This window comes from Daldinia decipiens, assembly GCF_022478715.1.
Source record: "Daldinia decipiens strain CBS 113046 unplaced genomic scaffold F4813scaffold_12, whole genome shotgun sequence".
Classification (NCBI taxonomy): domain Eukaryota; kingdom Fungi; phylum Ascomycota; class Sordariomycetes; order Xylariales; family Hypoxylaceae; genus Daldinia; species Daldinia decipiens.
In genome coordinates, this window is record NW_026054555.1 from 684,305 (window position 1) to 700,200 (window position 15,896).

Here is a 15,896-nt window from a genome sequence, read left to right on the forward strand (position 1 = left end):
TGTCCGGAGGATACAATATGCGATAGTCAGCGCTGGTACTATATACCTAGAGACATTATGTTCTTTACACTGAAATCGCCTGGCGCGCGACTGTTGAGCATGTAACGACTAGAGCATAAGCAACCTTCTCTCCCTGCCTGTTACGGAATAAAGTGAGTTAGAAGTGAGACATCTATTATAAAGGGTCTGCCATCATGTACTTCGTAATTGGTCCTCATAGCTTAGATCTAGAATTCCTCACCGGAAAATAAATTATTTCCACACCTTCCAAGTATACCTCCAAAAGCGACCGTTTTCTAATTATGTTAACATTCCTTATGGTTAAGAGCGCTTGCGAACTGACTAATTCATCAGACTATAGTCAAACCACCATGTATCCCTCTTTCAAACCAGGTTTTACCTGCTTCACAGTCATCCATATTGGATGACCATATTATAAGCCCAACACGACGGTAAGTTCGTCCTGCGGCCCCGCTGGTGTCGTAAACGGGCTGAAGAGCAAGTGCTAATCTCAGGCTGATATCGTCCCCGTGAGCATCACACCTCGCCAGGAAAAGCGCTGTGATGTTCCTTCTATGCTCACGATTAACCCCTCGAAGGTCCTGTATGCGCCAACAATCCGCAACTAACGTGGCGACCTTGACGGTTAATTCTTGGTCATATACGTCCTCATACTGGTTCTGATTTTGCGAGTCGGCGCCTAGGATGCAATTCTTCATCTGACCGTTAACCTTCAGCAAGCCGCCGCTGACGTTACCGAACGGATTGGTTCCCGAGAGATCAGTTTCAATAGAGCTAACATGAATGTCAGACTGCATCCTTCCTGGTTCGCTGAATCTGCTTTCGAAGGAGAGTCTGCAGCCGGTTGAAAGCCAAGACCAGGAAGGGATAGTCTTGAGATATTCTCGCTTAGCCGACTCCAGGTATGAGCATTGGAGAAGAGGAAAATTCGGGTTGAAATTGTCGTGGTGCACAACGTTCCACGAGAGGCCTGCATGAATATCACGCCGCCAGATTCCGGCCGCATAACTGTCATTGAGTTGCAGCGAGAACCGGCTGGCCAGCCCTGATAGCGCAGGGAGCCTGTCCGAAATATAGGTGAGTGAACAATCAGCGAATGTTTGAGCAACCTCCCGCCAATGCTCAAATATTTTGTTCTCAGTGTTTATGAACTCTACTCTTTTGACCCGAGCAGTCTCGGAAAACAGGGGGTCTAGCGTGAAAGGGTGGTGGCGGTCATCCGCATGGCAGACTTGCTGACATTCCCATAATACGCGACGCGTGCAAAAAGAAAGTATGCGATTGGAAAGAAGTCTCTCCTGTAAAGCCCAGCCTCGTGATGATAGGTTGGTGTGCCAGTCCGAGGCAATGGTGAAATAAGCCCACGGTGTCTCAGTTGCACATTTCAGTGTAATTGGAGCGGTAATGCCATGGCACCCGGGCCCCGCATAACCGTCGAGAACGACGACATCTGCATCCGCTGGCGGATAGTCATGCAAGAAGCCCTGTGAGCTATTCTGAGCGTCTGAGGCTGCGATTGTTACTGTCGCGTTAGAATATATATTAGCCATGAGTGGACACTCACGTTCCCAATCCTCTCTGGAATCTTGCACGATGCATAGGGAGTCAATCCAGAGGAACTCGAAGCCGAAAGATCGGGTGACCGAGACGGCATCCTGGAAAGATGAAGGTAGGTCCTGGAGCTGGATTCCTTTTCGGTGATCTTCATAATTGGCGCTGGTGGTGATCACCGGTTTAAAGCTACCCCAGCAATGGCTTAATGCAAAATAGGGGCCTTTGGTATTCTTTGATTCTCTTAATTTTACTGTGATAAGCCCAGATGCATCAGACGTGATGTGAAGAATTCTAGTCGGATAAGCACCGTGAGTTGCCAATGGTGCAGCACAGCGTTTATGATTATCCTGGCATTGTCGAAACCAGGATTTGGCAAGCTTCAGATCTGCGCGCGGTTGTTCCTGAATCATCCAACTTATAGAAGACAGCGGGCTCCCTGTGCAGAAACCGTTACCACATTAAGTCTGATTCGCGTGGCGGAGAGGCATAAAGTATGAATACCTCTCCGGGAGCAGCCCCTCCTCCCGAACAGCAGAATACTCCGGCTTCTTACCTTTTGGTGTTGCAACCCTGATGTTACAAGCCCTACCTATTCCCCATGATTCTCTTATGTAGGAAACTCCATCGACCAGATCAGCCTCCTCTCGTAGGACGTCATCAGTTGCATCCCCGCCTGTTTCGAAGATGAAGCCTTTGCCAATCTCATCCTCAGCCAGCAGCCATTTCTCTGCCTCATCTTCCTTCCAAGAAACTCCCGTGGGTTTGTCGCCAGGATACGTGGCAACGCAGCGAAGAAGATTCTGACAGAGGAAAACGCACAGCTTACAGCCGTTTTTTGATGATTCTTGCAAGGCGGCGAAGGACAAATGATGGCCTAACCTGATACCGCGTCCAACAGCGGACCAGTCAAGGGAAGAAAATTCTTGACAGTAGTGACAGAGATTCTCCATTTTCATTACGTGTAAGCTTTGAACAGGATGACAAAGTCGTGGCGTCTGTCTAATCCTTTCATTCAGTTCAACCTATACTCGGTCGTTTGCCGCTTTGTGATTCAGAGGCTGTGTCGACAAACAGTATTATCAGGTGACTGCCGACCCGTGTCGGACTTCACCAAAAGCCCATATCCCCCGACCCCTCCCGCAGAAAAAAAAAACATATTACACTTGACATACATCCAGCATATACTTTTCAAGAATATGGCCACTAGCACATCTAAATCCGACTACGTAACAACATCTGACGGCGTCCGCCTCCGCTACTGGCAAGATGGACCTCTCTCCGGCCCCAACGTAGTTTTCATCGCGGGCTGGGTCCAGACGGCGGCCCAGTTTAAAAAGCAAGTCGAGCACTTCAAGACCAAGTACCGCATCACCACATACGACCACCGCGGCCACGGCGAGTCAGACAAGCCCACCTTCGGGTACCGCATTTCACGACTCGCCGCGGACCTAGAGGCCCTGCTAACGCAACTCGACCTGCGCAACGCCACTCTCGTCGCACACTCGATGGGCTCGTCCGTGACCTGGGCGCACTGGGACCTATTCCCACACGACCGGATCTCCAAGCTCGTCTTCATCGACCAGTCGCCCTCCATGACCGCCAACCCGGAATGGACTCCCGCGCAGGTCGCCGAAGCAGCCGCCATATTCCAGCCGTCGCAGCGCTTCGACATCGCGAACGCGCTGCGCGGCCCGCAGTGGAAAGAGACGTGGACCGCGCTGTCGCGCAGCTTCTACACGCCGGACGCGGACCCCAAGGATATCGAGTGGGCGCTGGCCCAGTCGATGAAGGCGTCGCCGGAGAACGCGGCGGCGCTGATGGCGGATCATGTCGCGATTGATTACCGGGATATTTTCTCCCGGATCAATGTGCCCACGCTGTCGTTTGCCGCGAGGGGGAGCTTGTTCCCCACGGCGGCGCTGGAGTGGATTGCGAAGCAGACGGGGGGCCGGGTTGAGGTGTTTGAGAAGGAAGAGGGGGGAAGCCATTTTCTATTCTGGGAGAACCCGGAGAAGTTCAACCGGATATTGGAGGGGTTTTTGAGTAGCTGAATGAATAATGATATATGTTAGTTATGGGTTGTGACTGATTTGCTAGTGTGCTTGATCTTTAGCAATAGCAATATAGGAATGTACCTATTTATATTTCTACTCTAGGAAATATGAGCATTTAGAAGAACATATAGGCAGAGTTATGAGTTTAAAAGCATGTAAAATTCTCACCATGGCGTGTGTAGGAGGTAGTCATCTCATACGTAAGGAATAAACACAGCTTTTATTATGTACTAGTCTAATATCTAGGTTAAGTCCTAAATATAATATGTATTATTGCTCTCAGTAGCGTAGGAGAGGTGTGTATCAAGAAATCGAGGGGATGACCATGAATACGGGAGCCTAGGAGAAGGTGTTAAGGGAGAACGTGGCTGTCAGCCTCACTCAGACTCACCTATCCGGTTCTACTTCTTCTACTCTTTCTTGAGTACGTAAAAATTCTGGCTGTAATTGTTGCATCAAGGTCTCTAACCATCCAGCCTCGCTATACTCCTGCAGTACGCGGTACCAATCAGCATTTTCATAAGATAAGTATAGGAGGCGCCGGGAAGCTTCCGGATCGTTGGGATCGTGACGGGCTTTCCATTCTGGATACACCGGCAGCGTTTCCTTCTTTGACGATAAGCCAGACATATCTTCTATGGGGGTTCCCGGCATAGAATCGTTGTCGGAAACAAATAGATAAGCCGCAAGCGTACCAACTAGAATGGGAAGTTGGTTTTTATTCCCTGGCAGTAAATATGGTCGAATTGCTAAATCGGTTCTCTCCACCACAGTCCAAGTAAACACTTCTCGCATAAAGGTCACAATATGATGGTATGGTAGCTGTGGGCGTAGACTTGAGAGTTTAAAATCCGGGCGGTCGACCACGGGGGAATATTGAAAGCTAGCCGCGGCTTTCCTAAAAGTTATACTACTGATAAACCGGTGCGAGCGGTCAAACTCGGAGACTTTCGACCAGTATTCACCTTCAAATTTAGATACAGCCAGTCGTATCTTTGGAAATTCGACGAACTCGATAATTGCCGCAGGGTCAACTTCCGGTAACCAGGATGCGAGACCAATCGCGGCACGCGTGAGCGGTGTTGCCCATTGTTTATAACGGTTCCTTTCGTCTTCCGAAAACTTGGGCCAAGCTGTGGTGTCTTGACCCGATCGTAGGATTTCTATAACGGATGGGTGGCCCATTATAAAGTCCTGAGGTTTGTTACTCTAAAACTTGACTTGAAAGAAATATTTAACTACTAATGACTAGAAGTCTAGTTTGATCGTTAAATAAGCAAGACTACCTACCTAGTTACGGGACTAGAACGTATATATACCTACGTGTATAAGTTAGGCGGTGAGGTTAGACAGGAAGTTAATCTACCATCCATATTGACACTTTGTTAGGTCATACAATACACAATCAGTTAAAAAGAAATCATAAGCATTAGTGACACACACAATGGCTTTCAAACTGTCCAATGATAAAAGAACATCAAAGAAGCTGTTAAGCCAACACTAAAAATACTATGCTTGCTATATTGTGTTGGACACTAAAGCAAAGCAAAGCACAAACTCAAAAACAATTCCATTCACACACATAGGTTAAGTAGGTAGTTATTGGTCCTAGCAACTATCAAGGTTGACCAATCAAGACTCAACGCCCGAAACTTAATGCCTAGAAAATAAAGCATACCTACCTAACATAGAACTTCTACGGGAAAGCAACCAATCAGATGTCCAAGTAATCGGGAAACGGTATCGTTAACTGACCGATCTGCTAAGCTCGGCGACAGGGATATGAAGCTCTCGTCCCGTCTAGACTCGGCCGAGCTACCAATAAGAAACAACACAACACGCCATAAAACGCAATACGTAAGACGTCTTTCAGCTAGCAATCATGACGCGAACACAAGGAGAAATCACCTTACATAGGACGCCGCAATCGAAAAGCCCTGCCTAATAGAGTAAGGCACCTAGAGGCGAGAGATATTAGATAGTAGGTATTAGAGTCGAGCATCTTACTGTTTCCTCTTCGTCTTCTTTTTTTCCCCTTCTCATCATCCCTAATTGCGTGTAGTCCACGATCAATTCCGGGCCTATTCTTATATATCAACTGTTTTATACAGGCTTGACGTCAGTAGCCGTCAGGGATCAATTATAATAAAAGACATCACACACACACACACACACACACACACACATATATATATACCTAGGTATATAACTTGGCCACTTCCGTAGATCCCGATCTTCCCAATCGTCTGTCTAGGGGCCATTCATCGACAAGATGAGATATTCAACTGCTCTTTTGCCCCTTGCGGCCACAGCCGTCGCATTCGTGATCCCCGATGAAGCCACTGCTCAGCAGCTCGTCTTAGAGCCTCAGCAGCAGGCACAGAAGCCCGTGTCGTCATGGTGGGATCGCACCAACAACCTCGATAACTTCCTCTCGTCTGCAGAGAGCACTTTCGAGACTGCCCTCGATGCTCTCGAGAAACAGGCCAGCAAGCTGAGCAAGCTGAGCAGCTCGCTCCCCAAAGTGGAGTTCGACGTCGGATCCGAGATTACCGAGTTCCTCGCCCCGTCCGACTACGCCGTCCCGGGGCACGGACATTGGCACGTCACGAATTTGACAGTGTACCAATCCATCAAGGCCTCGAACTACAGCAAGAAATTTGCGGCTCTGGTCGATGATTACCCGGATCTAATTAAGAAGCTTAACAGTACCTCGACTAACATCACCGCCTTCATCCCCACAGATCACGCTTTCGAAAAGATCCCTCACCATGACAAGGATCATAAGCCGCCCAAGGAGTTCCTTGAGAAGTTGATCAAGTACCACATCGTTCCCGACTTCTACCCGGCCGGTCGCGTGCTCGCCCAGCACACCCTGTCGACTGCCTTGGAAGAAGAGGCGCTCGGTGGAAGACCTCAGCGACTACGGGTTAGTGTCGGGTTGTTCGGCGTCAAGCTGAACTTCTTCAGCAAGATCGTGTTCGCAAACCTGGTACGTCCCTCTCCTTTCCCCTCCCTTCCCTTAAAAATCCCCCACCCCTCTATCCTAAAAAAATCATACTAACACTCCTCCCCCTATCCAGCACACTTCCAACGGCGTTCTCCACGGCGTAGACAGCATCCTAGTCCCGCCACCCCCAGCCAAGACACTAATCTCCCTCTTCCCAACCAAATTCTCCACCCTCGAGCTCGCAGCCGAGAAGACAGGCCTAAAGCACCACCACGGCGGCAAAGACGCCCACCACGAGCTTACCGGCCTAACCGTCTTTGCGCCCACCAACACCGCCTTCCAGCGCCTCGGACCCGGCGCCAACGCCTTCCTGTTCAACACCGACAAGGGCCTGCACTACCTGCGCGCGCTCCTCGCGTACCACATCGTGGCCAACGAGACGCTGTACTCGGACGCGTACTACGGGCCCAAAGCCGCGGGTTTCGCGCCCAGCCTGGATCTGGCGTATAACGCCGACGCCGACGCTGACGCTGACGCTGACGCTGCCAAGGGGGGAGACGGCGCTGAGACGAGGGGCGCCAAGCACTACCATCTCGACCTCCCGACTCTCCTCGACGACGCGCACCTTGCAGTCGATATCACGCGCTGGTTCGGGTTCATTAATATCAAGGTTAACGGACACGTCGACGTAGCGATACAGGATGGCCTTGCCCAGAATGGTGTGTTGCAGGTTGTCGACCACGTCTTGATTCCGCCGCATAAACACAAGGGTGCTTGGAATGGGGAGGTCGAGGGCGAGATCAATGTTGAGGAGTTGGTTGAGAGGTTAGAGCCTTTTGTCAAGAAGGATGTTGACGAGGGTGAGGCTGGAGAGGAGGGTGTTGGTGAGTTGTAAGTGTGAGGTGCAACTGGGGACCTGGAAGTATTGGGTTCCCTTAATGAGTATACGAATGGGAAAATGGGAAATCAGGCTTAGTAGAAACGTCACTTTATATGATGCAAGTTAGAGGATTAAAAGAGGACTGGAGTAGGGCTTATGACGAGTATATATGCAGCATCACGCAAACGAAAGCGACGTTCGTTAGATCTAGTTTCTGCGCGAGTATTATGTTAGTTAGGTAGGTAACCTGGGTTTGTGAAGTTTTTGGTTTGGTTTAGATAGATAGGTAGGTAGGTAGGTATAGCAATAGACCTACTCATCTACGATCCTCAGACATCCATAATCTTCATCGTCCTTCAGGACTAGTAATCAGGAATTCCCTAAATCCAGCAACAACCCTTCCAGGGGTTTCATCCTCAACTTTACCCCCTAGCCTCCCAAAATCGCATCAACAAGCCTAACCTTCCCACGTACATCCACAGCACCCCATCGCTGCTCTCTACTCTTCCACGTCCTCCCATTACCACCACCACCATCCAAAGCCTTATTATCACCCTCGCCACCACCCCTAGATCCCTCCACCCCAAGCTCATCAAGCAAAACCTCCACAACCCAACACCACCTCCCCAGCCCCGACGTCCCCGCAGCCAACGCCTCCGCATCAGCCCGCGCCCGCGGCACCCGGGTGCAGAGCAGATGCAAGTCGAGGAACTGCGCAAACGTAGCACCGAACGCGGGTTTACTCTGCCGTCTCCCCCCCGCAGGAAGGAATACAGAGCGGAGCGTAGGCTCCAGGGGGCGGTCTTTCGCTGTTGCTGCTGCTGAGGCGGGGTTCTGCGGAACGTGCGAGGTGCCAGCAGAAGTCGACGGGCCACCAACGGGTGTGGATATAGAAGCAGCGGTAGTGGTGGCGGCAGTAGTGCTATTGAGAAGCATGACAAGCGGCCCGGCAGACGACCGGGCTAGATACCGCAGGTGCGAGGATAGCAGTTGCAGGGTAGTGTGCGCGCCGGCCTTGTTGTCTGCGGAGCGGGTGAAGAGGTTTGCGAGGAGGGCTGAGAAGTGCGTTATGAGGATTAGGTCTGGGATGTGTGGGGGCTTTTCGTGGTTTCCTGTAGATGCTGGGCTGGGAGTTGTGGTTTGTGCGGGTGGTATGGCGGGAGGAGGGGCGGGAGATGGAGATGCTTTTGGAAGAGAGGATGGCGGTGGTGATGCGGATGGCTGTTGTTCTGGTAGAGACGGTGGTGATAAACTCAACTCTTCTTCGTCTTCGCTGTCTGCCACTTCCATCCGCTTCGTCTTGGGCGGCGGTGATGGAGGAATGTCCTCTACTGTCTCATCCTTGTCCTCTTCTTTTGACATGCCTGGCGGGAATAGACCGAGCAGCTCAGCGTGAGCCGAATGCTCCTTATCTTCAGTAGTAGTCGTAGTAGAAGGTACCTCTTCTTCTTTTCCCTCAGGAGCAGCAGCATCACGCCCAAAAGACGCTGGCGTCTCAAGCTCACTGAGGACCTCCCACAAGCCCTCGATATCAAAAACCCTCGAGATAGAAATCCGCTCAAGACAACGTCTCACTTCCGCATTCACAACATCCTGCTTCTGATTCGCCGTCGGGCCTAAAGCAACCTGGACCTGTGCTCTAATAACATCCCTTAGCACCGGCAGTATCGCCGCCGGCGTCAACGTAGTAACAATAGCCGCTCTCTGCTTATTTGCACCCTCAAAGACCATCGTATGCGCCACGATCTGCAGCCCGACCTATCCCGTACTGACCGTCAATCCAACCCCCATCTTTGTCGTAGTAGAACCCGGGGACGCGTTTGTTCAACTCACCAAAAGCCCGAATTCGACATCCTCAGCACTGACCCCCACAACGGACCCGCGCTCCAAGCCGCCCAACAGCACCGCGTCATCCACCTCGGCGCAGCCAGTCCGTACTCGTCCGCGACGCCTAAGAGTCTCGCGACGCGCTGACTCGAGCTTATATAGCGTCGCGCCCGAAATGGGTTCTAGTAGCGGGAAGTGAGAGCTGGCCTGCGAGGCCGGCAGCCCCTCTTCGATATCATGGTCCATGTTTCTGCATTACTTGAAAGCATAGATACAATACATTTCAGGAATTGGGTCGTAAGAGAAGTTGAGAAATATAGAAAGTTTATCAGTAATTAATGACTTAGAAAAAGTATTAGCTCCGTTAAATTCAAGATTACATAGTATATAAGTTAAGCAATTGTTCACATCAAATTTCTCTTGTATAAAAGTTTCCGCACCGAATTACCTAACCATGGAATATTAATTAATGAGGAATTTCTAGTCGCACAACGAAGTCTATAAATATATTATGAAGGTGCTCCGACGTGGAGATACTTTACAGCGAATGTCATAATCCTTAACACAGCATATTTCCGATATCAGCAGCACGCACCACCGCATAGCTGAGCCTCGATTTGCCCAATTCAATCTGCATGAATTTCACCTAGGGACCACCGGTAATGCCTCTCCGTCTTCCATTGCGCCTTTGCCACCTCTGCTAGTCATGCTCACAGATTACCTAGACTTGCCACCTCTCCCTTAGGAATTTAAGAGAACTCAAGAAACTACCTATCCTGACACGAAGCCGAGGCCTATAAAGTGAGTGTCCATGTTGTAGCTGACTGGCTCCTAACAGCTTTCCCCACGTTCCATCTCCCAGACATATTGACCTTGTATTTTCAAGAGGAAAGCGTCGGAAACATATTCATCCATAAGCTTTGTCACACTGAATACGTAAACCCCAAGTGTAACAGAGCCCCGCTACTGTTCAAAACATCCAGCAAGACAACCTCAACTTGAAGACGTAGCTACCAATGCCGGTTACCTTATGAAAAATGCTTCCTAGCACTATAGTGCACCAATCCTTGTGTAGCTCACATCGCCACGCCGGGGGCAGGTGGAACATCTCTGCTGGGAACCTCTGGTCGCGGCCGTCGCCCTCCCTTCAAGCTCTTGACACGCGACATAAACCCATTGGCCTGCCTAGCACCATCTGGAGACTCTGCTCCATCATTGGTACCTCGGCGTTCAAGACTAGGCACCGGCGGCGTCACGGGAGGTACCTGGTTCGAATCCTTATGCTTGACAGAAATGCGCTCTTCTGCCTTGCCGTCAAACTCTGCAAAAAACGGGTTCCTTTCGCCAGTGCTACTGCCACTAGGCATATCGCCAGTCCTAGGAGTGTAGCGGTCACCATCCGGGTTGAATTCGCGAGGCTCACGCGGAGCTCGCTTGATGCTTCGGAAGCGCTGTACCACAGACTTCTTTCTGCCCAGTCCCTGCTCCAAGACCTCTTGCGCCGTCTCAGCTTGGTTGCGCTGGATCGCGGCACGTGCTGCTGGAGTACCTTCCAAGAAGGTTGAAGATCCGAGTCCTAGTGTCTCTTCGCCAACAACGAATTCGCTTGCCTGCTTCGGATCGAACAAGGTAGCCTCGCTCTTGCTTCCTGAAGACCTCTCCTTAACAACGTTCCCATACATGTTGGAGACGTCGTGAGGCTCTTGGCCCATGAATTGCATATGATCAGGCCTCTTATTTAGGGGACCCGAGCCTCCAATAGAATTGTTGGCAGAGTCCTTGGCAAATGCCTGCATAGGCGCACGACGACTACCCTTACGATTTCGGTGCGGGTTGCATGCATCAAACGGACCATCGTGGTGAAATACTAGGTAGAATCAATTAGTACATGAGCTAGAAAAGCTCGACACTGTGAACACTTACGCCCTGTTCCGTAAATGCTCGTAGCATCAAGCTGATCGATAATATCGATTTTTCGCGCTGTTTTCGGCTTATCCTTATCCTTGCCCTCGCGATGGCGTCGCTCTCGCTCTTTGCGTCGAAGCTCGCGTGCCTTCTTTTCCTCCTCCGTCAACGGCTTCTCAATCATCGAAGAATCGCTATTGCGGCGAGGGCGGCGGTCTGCCTGTTTCCTATGGGGAGAACCAGAGAGGCCCTTCTCCCCTCCGTTTGAGGCGCTATGCATTCGACGAGCCTTTAGAGCTTCTTCTTGCGACCGGGTCGGCCTGTGAGACGAGGAAGGCGGCGCACCGCGACCACGGGGAGGATTATTTTCGCCACGAGGTGGACCGCCGGGAGGGCGGTTCGCCGGTCGGCCGGGAGCTGTTCTGGTTTTCGCATCCTTACTGCCATCGTCAAGCGTCATGTTATCCTACAGACATCAATATTAGCAACCTGCGCAGTAGGCAATGGCCTGTAAACCATGATCCGTGCAATGTATGGCAACTTACAAATAGATCCTCGGCGGTGAACGATTTATGATCCTTAACTGATGACATCTTGGCGGACGAATTCGCAGTTGCAGTGGTGGTAGATGAAATATCGAGGAAAGGGTTTCTCGAAGTAGGTCGAGGAGGAGGGTCATCAAATGGAGAACGAGGAGGGGAGACCAAACTGTTAGGCGAGGCCGCACGGTTGCGAAAGGGGTTGTTTGACGAAAGATTAAGAGTCAGGCCAGGCGATTGGGTGGATTCGCGATTATCAAAAAGACCTATTGAATGGCAAACAGAAGAGACGATTAGCTAGTCGGTTCGCTGCAGATTCACTATAATGGGAGTGACGAAGTGACAAAGTGACGACTGTGATAGGCAATTGTGAAACAACAATCTCTACAAATGAAACAGGACAGGCGACTGGTCCCGTAAAGTGGATCGCAACCAGCTTGGATCTTGAACCTCCTTTATGGGCAGTGTGATATGAGTATGATATGTAGGTATGTATAATACAAGAATAGTATAAGAATGGGATAAGAATAGGACAAGAATAGGATGGAAAAAAGGGGGCGGCGGAGCCAAGCATTCCAGGCATTATCCATTATCTTGCTTTCTTTACTTACCTAGTAGGTCTGACGATTGGGTGGACATTGTGTTTAAATTTCCTTGTTTTTCTGGTGCAGGTTCTCCGTATCTCGCAGGGGATACTGCCCCGTAGCTTTGGTCGAAGGTTAGAAATACTCTCTCACGGAACGCTGATTGCCGGAATTCCTACTTTTTCAACCAATAGTTGGTTCGGTTAGGGGTTCGAAATAAACTTGTGCGATAGCGCGACCCGGGCTTTGCAGAAACCTTTGGCGTAGGTGGTGTGTCAGGGGTGGAAGAGATGGACAGCGATCTTCAGGGAGATGGAAGATAGGAGATGGAATATCCGCCAAGTTTGCCCGTGACGAAGCGATGACGTTTTATCACTGCTTGAAACGCAACGCGGCGCGGCGCCTTCGGGATAAATAGAAAGATTAATAAGATACCAATCGAATTGATAGGTAAGCTTAGGTATGGTAGGTATGGTAGGTATGAAAATGCGACAAGCGCTAAGAAGTGAAGGCTGGACGAGTTGAGTTTTGGTTCTGGTTCTGGTTTTGGTTTTGGTTTTGGTGGTAAGCCGTAAACCGTAAGCCGTAAACCGTAAACCGTAAAATAGTAGTGGTCAACTTCGTGGGTCGAAAACGGATAGGTGCGGTGGAAATGATTTAGATGTTTGTTACGGCAACGCGCGTTAGGCTGTTCTGCTTCATGCAAGGAACCTAGATGGAAATGCGAATAGAAAATGATGGCGCCCGTTCAGATGCTTGGTACAAATGTGACGAGGACGAGTCAGGTCGCAGATTCTCGATTTCCCGTTGCACCAAGTGTATTTTCGAAGTCTAAACTTGCAGCTCGAAAGCTTGGGGCAATGCAGGTGAGGAGGTTGCGAGGTTGCGAGGTTGTGTTACCGTCGGTAGTTGGTAAATATTCGATTAAATGCTGTCGGTCTTCTTTCCTTTGAGGTCGGGTGACGAGATTTTCCTGGGTTTAGCTCCTTAGCATTCTCCTCTCTTTCTTTCTCTCTAACACCCCTTTACTCCGGGTCGATTGCGCTGGCTGGGCTGGGCTGGGCTGGCTGGCGGGCTGGCTGGAAGGAAGACCCCTATTAACTAAGGGACGGTACTAAAATAATAAGTGGAAGGGTTAAGGTGGAAGGGTGCTGTATCCCGCTGTGGACTCTAATTGATTTAGGACGGGGTTTTTGTCCTGGCTCCTTTCTGACAGGATGACAAGGGGAATATCAGTTAGAGATCGACGAAACAGAAGCCAGCGGGACAGTTTAGCCCGTCTTACAAACCCGTCCGTATTTAATAATTGGTGTTGTAGACGGTTTTTTTTTTTTGTTGACAAACGAGAGAATTACAATTTAATGCAATTCGAACTCGGAAAAGGACGAAAAGAGCTTCATCGATCGAGTTTGAGAAACGAGGTGTGGGCTAACCTTATATTATTACAACATTATTGAACATTATCGAAATTGGGTTAGTGGAGTTCGTAAAGAGCAACAGGTGCACTGTAACTACCAGAGATCCCATGTATGTACAATATGTAGGTATCCCAGGTTGGTACAAATACCAAATTGGAATAGCTAAAATGCTTAAGGTACCTCTACCGTAGAAGGCACTAGAGCCAACACAGTAAAAGCCCAGTTAGTACCTACCTAAACGAGCACTGGTAAGCGCTGTAACCTGTAACTCGTATTGAATCTCGACAATCCTACCTACAGGACACATAATACAGAAAAGGACAGCGTCGCTTTATATTTCAATTGGGATGCGAGAAAGGGCGAAGGGGGGTAAAGGGATGGATCGAAGGAGCGCAGTGTTCCGTTAGTCGAAGCCGGTTGGGCGACAAGCGGTGACAGTACATGAATGATGCATTAACAAAGTTGTCTTTGGCTATTTTACCTTGAGGTCGCCAAGCCTTCTTCCGGGGATCTAACTTCTCTTTAATTATGTAGGTGCCTGACAATAATAGTTTCTCAATGGCCTAGACCTTAAGCTTAATACCATGTATATAATAGATACTATCAGGCCGTGTTAAGAATTGGCTTCCGCAAGGAGCTTCTCTCTTCTCCATCATCGACTAATTGCGATGTTGAGGAGCCTTGCTTGTTTATACTACTAATAAGACTAATACATACACTAGCTACCTTACAACACTTTTAATTTCTAACAGCTTAGAGAGAAAGGCTATTCGGATTATGCTAAGGGCGGCTTACCCCCCTGGTATTTGGTGTAATCTACTAATAAAATAAATCTGTTAATATGCCATATACCATCGCACGTGTATGTAGGCGTTATTACAACCCACTGGCAAATCCACTGGTAGTCCACTTAATATGTAGGTACCTATGTATATAGGTATACACGTACCTTTCATGCGAACCCCGCGCATGGAATCCCAGAGCATTATGTAATCAAATAGCCTCATAATATAGCTTTCTGATTGGCCACTCAGCCTCATACATCAAAGATCATTCAAAACAACCTTATTTTCAACCTTTTTACCTTGAATAACTGCATGCGATCAAGTCAAATTAGTATAACATTAATCCGTACGCATACAGGCTTTGCATTATCATTTAAATTGATTGAACCATTAAATGATTGAATTGAACAAAAGGCTATAAGATAAGGATGTAAGATAAGGATATTGCCAGGTGGGCGGTGTGGAATTTGGCCAATAAGAGGATGCGCATCCTGTGGAAAGGAGTTGTATGCGAAGAATGAACATTATTTTATACTGCCGATTTATTAATGTAGCTCATATTTCAACGCGTTTTATTAAAAGTAACTGCTAATAGTACTCCACCTTCATTCTAAATCGGCAGACTACCTAGGTATTCAAAAAAGGAACATATGCTTATTCCCTCCTTTTTAAGATGTCTACCTTACATAGTATGTATGTAGCCAGACAACAATGTGGCTCCGCCTCTGCCCGGTTGGCTGGTTACACTAGTTTTCTAGCTTTGGCTGGCCTTTTCTCGGCTTCATCATCATCAAAACCCTCGAGTTCACGTTTACGCGGCTGAGGCTGCTGGGGCTCTGAGTCCAACTCTGACTCTGACTCTGACTCTGACTCTATTGCATTTACTACTGGTTCCAGCGGTATTGCCTTTTGCTCCGTGTACAACTCCTGGAAGATCTTGCAGATACTCTCCCATCGCTTTCCTTGGCCCCATTTGTGGATGTTGCTAATCAGCATAACACATTTTTTATAATGCCCGGAATCGGATAGAAGAAAAGATGCGAAATTTATCATTGTATATTTCGTAAATTCCTTGTGTGTATCATCTGATCCAGGTATGTTTGGTGTTGGCCACAGAACAAAAAATTTCATGACGTCTTCTCTCATAAAAGCGCAGAAGACACATCCGCCTTGGATGATCCTATTATATGTGAGCAAGGCTGACGAACCACTACTGAGAGCTTGGTTCTCCGCTTCCGTTTCGCTTCGACTATTGAAATCGACCATAATATACGGGAAACAAAGGCCATAGGTAGTTGTCTCGAATATTTAAGCGAAATCTAGGTTTTTCACCAATTGAGGGAAGTTACCTAGGGAGGAACGTGGCGTCATACCCGTAG

At 49.0% G+C, this 15,896-nt stretch overlaps 6 protein-coding genes across 6 annotated transcripts; 2 read left to right on the forward strand and 4 right to left on the reverse strand.

The window, feature by feature from the left end:
- Positions 1-188: 188 nt before the first annotated feature.
- F4813DRAFT_44180 (heterokaryon incompatibility protein-domain-containing protein) lies at positions 189-2,682 on the reverse strand. Its single transcript, XM_049248495.1, has 2 exons — positions 2,129-2,682; positions 189-2,011 (listed from the first exon to the last, which is right to left on the reverse strand). Exons 1-2 carry the CDS (start codon positions 2,529-2,531, stop codon positions 351-353), a joined length of 2,064 nt encoding a protein of 687 aa, XP_049100740.1. The 5' UTR covers positions 2,532-2,682; the 3' UTR covers positions 189-350.
- A 60-nt stretch (positions 2,683-2,742) lies between these two features.
- F4813DRAFT_356232 (alpha/beta-hydrolase) lies at positions 2,743-3,847 on the forward strand. Its single transcript, XM_049242962.1, has one exon. The coding sequence runs from the start codon at positions 2,772-2,774 to the stop codon at positions 3,624-3,626; it is 855 nt and encodes a 284-aa protein (XP_049100741.1). The 5' UTR covers positions 2,743-2,771; the 3' UTR covers positions 3,627-3,847.
- A 169-nt stretch (positions 3,848-4,016) lies between these two features.
- On the reverse strand, positions 4,017-4,814 carry F4813DRAFT_388543 (uncharacterized protein; the record flags this gene model as incomplete). Its single annotated transcript, XM_049246711.1, has 1 exon — positions 4,017-4,814. The coding sequence occupies one exon, from the start codon at positions 4,812-4,814 to the stop codon at positions 4,017-4,019; it is 798 nt and encodes a 265-aa protein (XP_049100742.1).
- Positions 4,815-5,460: 646 nt separating this feature from the next.
- F4813DRAFT_356235 (FAS1 domain-containing protein) lies at positions 5,461-7,760 on the forward strand. Its single transcript, XM_049242963.1, has 2 exons — positions 5,461-6,621; positions 6,713-7,760. The coding sequence occupies exons 1-2, from the start codon at positions 5,902-5,904 to the stop codon at positions 7,472-7,474; spliced, it is 1,482 nt and encodes a 493-aa protein (XP_049100743.1). The 5' UTR covers positions 5,461-5,901; the 3' UTR covers positions 7,475-7,760.
- Positions 7,614-9,722, reverse strand: F4813DRAFT_44199 (uncharacterized protein). The gene is made up of 2 exons (XM_049248496.1): positions 9,293-9,722; positions 7,614-9,217 (listed from the first exon to the last, which is right to left on the reverse strand). The coding sequence occupies exons 1-2, from the start codon at positions 9,530-9,532 to the stop codon at positions 7,889-7,891; spliced, it is 1,569 nt and encodes a 522-aa protein (XP_049100744.1). The 5' UTR covers positions 9,533-9,722; the 3' UTR covers positions 7,614-7,888.
- Positions 9,723-9,730: 8 nt separating this feature from the next.
- Positions 9,731-12,362, reverse strand: F4813DRAFT_356239 (Pal1-domain-containing protein). The gene is made up of 3 exons (XM_049242964.1): positions 11,737-12,362; positions 11,210-11,657; positions 9,731-11,153 (listed from the first exon to the last, which is right to left on the reverse strand). Exons 1-3 carry the CDS (start codon positions 11,782-11,784, stop codon positions 10,363-10,365), a joined length of 1,287 nt encoding a protein of 428 aa, XP_049100745.1. The 5' UTR covers positions 11,785-12,362; the 3' UTR covers positions 9,731-10,362.
- Positions 12,363-15,896: the final 3,534 nt, after the last annotated feature.